Genomic DNA, 4,449 nt, shown 5'->3' with positions numbered 1-4,449 from the left:
TTTTTTTTTTAGATGCATAATAGCAGGTTTTCACAATATTTTTTTCCCCTCTTGAAGATTGTCGAAGCAATGCGCCAGACCGTGACCAATATGATTGGAACACTCCCCCCTCAATTTTTTGCAGTGACCGTCACCACAGTAAGCAATCAGTGACATTTAATTTCACGATGATTTACATGTATACCACTCAATTCTTATGTATTTACATACCTTACACCTAAACCTAAATTTTTACGTAAATGCCATGTTACCAATGCACGAAAAGGCGTCTTTCACTTTGTTTTAAGTTAAAATAGTGGTATTTTTTATGTTATACGATATGTTTGGGGGGGTATAAATGTAAAAAAATCAAAGATTTAGTGTTAGATATGTAAATATATAAGAATTGGTTGGTATGTATCTAAATGCGCCTTAATTTTAGAGTCATGTACTTTTTGAGGCATGATGTTCAGTTCCATTTACACTGGTAATATAGGACACTGATTTACTTGCTGGATTAGGTTGCAGAAAACTTGGCGCAGCTCATGTATAGTGTGATGATGACTGGTTATATGTTCAGGAATGCACAATATCGTCTGGAGTTGCAGCAAAGTGTAGAAAAAATTGCACTTCCTGATGTAAAAGAGGTAATTGGTATCGAATTGTTGTTCATTTCTCGAGTAGCAAGAGATATATTGATGTTGCTGTTCTATTTTCCTGCAAATCCGCAATCTTGCTAGAGTTGATTGAGCTTACGAACTACTTCAGGCAAGCTCTGAAATTAGAGCGTTGCAATATTTTCTGAATGAGATGACTTAGGAAAGTGCATTAGTAAGTTTATCAAGATGGTTTTTAAGAAGGATGAGATTAGATATGAGGCGTTTCTTGAGGAAGAAGTGTTATGAAATAAGTTGAGATTGCATCAATATGCATGGGGAAATTACAAGGTAAGGATAATGTGAAGGAAAATTGAATTACATCAAGATGAATGGCTCGAAATAGGACAACGAATAATCTTGACTTGAGTTTGTTCATAGTTTGACTTAAAAAGAAATGAGATCCAATGCTTGATAAAAATTTTTTGAAACGGGAGAGTATGGTCATAGGAGTAGTGATCACTTTGCCTTTCTTTGACTTGACGGTCACTGGTTTTGATCATGATGATATTATTGCTTTCAATAAAATTGTGTGCACCAGCACCGTCCTAGATCCGACACTTGCGGAGCATTGAATTTTATCAGGATTTTGTTGCCACTAATGATAGTATTGGTACCAAGGTTCTTATCTTTGTTGTTCATATAGTTTGTCAGGGCGGTGCTTCTTGTTAGGTAATAATAAAACTACTAATGAAATTTTGAGTGATGAATAAATATTGAAACATTTTAAACATATATAATGATCTGTTCTAGTGTTTAAAGAAGATAATTATCAGGTTATGCCCTAGAGTAATTTGATGAAATTAAAAAATGTGAGAAATTGTTAATTATTCAATGAGAAATTGTTAAAATACGAGCAAACCTTGATATGAAATTGAACAAGCAGCATAGAAGCATAAAATATATTGTGCATGAGAAGATAGCGGAGTGACGAAGTGCAACAATATATTAAAAAAACGTGCTTTCGAAAGAACAAGTATCTTTTTGCAGTAATTATACAAAAGCTAATGGTTTACAAAGAGTATTAAACAAAACAATATCTATTACTTGTAATGATGATTGATGCGTGTCGTATGGTTGTTGTTAATAAAGAAGAAAGGTAATATATAAAATGGTTAAGCTTGGAGAAATAAGATCTAGAAACTTCAATCAAGTCATGCATTCTAAAAATGAAAATTATAAAGAAGCTTAGTAGAGAAATGCATGATTGTTGATTTAGCGTGTAACATGTCTCTTAGATATTTCTCCCGATATCTGAAATACATATAATTCAAATTGCGAAGACATCTCACCAATAGTTTGATATATTTTTTGATGTTGCTCACCATACTAAGAATAAAATATAATTGTCTTCTGCAAGAAGTATGCTTCACATATCTAGCCATTTGGACATGCTTTATTTTTTATAGTCATCTTGATTGTATATAAAAATCTGCAAAATAGATATTTTTTAATTAATTATGTTAATAAGTCATTGCAGTTTAAAAATTAGGCATCGAGATGACATATTTTTTGAAGTGATACATTCACCAATACTGTACTATATTCTTAGTCTCATAGCATAGATGTACATGCAGGTGCTCCATAAATTCAAAAAAATCATGAGGAAATATCTGTTCGAGTTTGCATGATATTAATGAAATGCTCACTTTATAATTTCTCAATATATTAACATCCAAATTCCCTGCACATAGATCCTTGAAAAATATACTGATTTTAATTACATGACCAAGTATCAGATTTGACAGAGCACTAAATGAAATTGAGGGTAAGCACTGAAAAAAGTTGTGGTAGTCATGACTTTTCATGCCAAACATTTTTATTGCTCTCACGTCAACATAGTGGCTCAAGTTGGATACATCCACAAGAAAACTTCAAAGAATGCATCCATTCACATAATTCTCTTCATTGATCCAATGTTAGAAAATACTTAGCTTTTAAGTTTTATTGGTTTACTTGTATTTATCTGTTGAAGTCTTAAATCCCCCTCTTATAATACCCATTCAATTCAAATCTCGTTTTGATATTCTTGTAGTTTTGCTCTTAATATTTGTCATAGTATTAAATATACTATCAAATTTTTTTTTTCAATGTGCATAACATCGAGATTATGTTTAATCAAATTAGTTTTTCAATATGAAGATCCTAAAATGTGCTCCTCTTTGCTAATTAAGTGTAACACCAAAATTAGGAAAAAGATTAAAGTTATTTCCGGGCTATCATTGATCTTCGACATTTTATTAATCATCTGCTATAATTTGTTCCCGATTGTCCATGGGCAAGACTTGATTTTTCAACCATATTTTTTAAGAAAACATCTCTATTCATTTTGAATGAGTGATTGTGGGCTAGAAACCTGCGATGACTGTCAAACCAAAATTTTTTTTTTTCATATTTTAAAGTGAATACCTTGGATAAATCCATACAGTAAGACCAAACTAATTTTACCGCAGTGCTTTAACCAGATGACATCCCATAAACCGAAAATCACTAATTGTCAACATCAAGGAAGCTTTAAGCTAAAAATTCTATTTTCTAACAATATCATAATAAACACACATGTTTCCAATAATGCTTGAAGCTTATCTATTAGAGGTTATGAGTAGACATCAATTTTTTTCTTGGGGCTATGTGGACCTGGTATGATCCATGTCAGAAATAAAAAAGACGTGATCATGCACATATTAGTAGGCAAGATATGTTGTAATAATTACTGACCAAAACGAGTAAGAATTTGCACTCTGAATTTATGGCGTGAACTTATGTGCATTTAAGTCATGTCTAATATTGCGTGAGTTTAACAACAAAATCAGGATAAGTAAGATCGAAATGTTTTCAAGCTTTCTTATCTGATGGATGACTCGAAGAGTTGATATCAAGAAATTTGTTCTCGTGTCATGCCATGTGAGTAGTTGTATGCATAGAAGCCAATATATTCTGAAGCCGGGGGATGAGGAGAACGTATAAGTGATACTTGTATGAAATATTTTTTCTTATTTCTTCTTTTTCAACCTCTTGGTTTGAATCCTTTAACACCATAAAATCTGCATTTAGTTTTCATTTTATTTGTTTTATAATATAATATGTAATCATTAACACAATAGTTAATCTCATGTGATAGTAATATTAACTTCGAAACCAATTTAGTTGTTCTATAGAGGTCTTCTGAAACTAAATTTACTTTATAGTGTATTTATTAGTAACACTATATTTTGATTAAAACATTATCTGGGTATATTATAAATTTGTAATGCTCAACATTCTCCGTGTTGTTGAGAACTCTGAATGCGTGTACAACTTTTCTGTAAAAGCTGTTATGTGACATTCAATAAATCATAGAATTTTTACGCTTCGTTATTCAATATTTGATCATCTTCATGAACTCTCTCAACAAAGTGGGCTTTGCTTGCATCAAAACTCATATATGTTAAGATTGTTTTCCGTTGGAGGGATAGAACTTAATGATACACTAACATGATCATATTGAACATTTGATTTATGCTCATCATGTGCAGTCCAATACCAATTGTTAGATTGGAAACCATACGATACAAATCTAACTTGACTTCATAAGGTGTTAGATATACTTAATTTTTGTTCTGTGCACATGAGAATCAAAACTTACCTTTTGAAATATAAATGGGTAACTGCGATGCAACTTGCACAAATTTCTATACACTTCTGCCTGGATACAATCTATTATACTTTCATGATCTTAAGTCTCTAATATCCGTTAGTCATTTATATATATATATATATATATATATGTAGATTGAAAGAGAGACATTTAAAATATACAAAAGACATTTCATAT

At 31.3% G+C, this 4,449-nt stretch overlaps 1 protein-coding gene across 1 annotated transcript in view; it reads left to right on the top strand.

The window, feature by feature from the left end:
• The first annotated feature begins 22 nt into the window (after positions 1–22).
• LOC110039273 overlaps positions 23–4,449 on the top strand; it is an 8,593-nt gene continuing 4,166 nt past the window's right edge. Inside the window, exons 1-2 of the mRNA XM_020744280.1 lie at positions 23–138; positions 501–626. Of these exons, the coding sequence (XP_020599939.1) occupies positions 70–138; positions 501–626 (195 nt within the window). The 5' untranslated portion in view covers positions 23–69. The remainder of the gene's footprint in view (positions 139–500; positions 627–4,449) is intronic.

The sequence above is a fragment of the Phalaenopsis equestris genome, unplaced genomic scaffold, assembly GCF_001263595.1.
Source record: "Phalaenopsis equestris unplaced genomic scaffold, ASM126359v1 Scaffold236122, whole genome shotgun sequence".
NCBI lineage: Eukaryota > Viridiplantae > Streptophyta > Magnoliopsida > Asparagales > Orchidaceae > Phalaenopsis > Phalaenopsis equestris.
The sequence above is the reverse complement of the archived record's forward strand: the minus strand, read 5'-3'. Positions and strand labels throughout refer to the sequence as shown.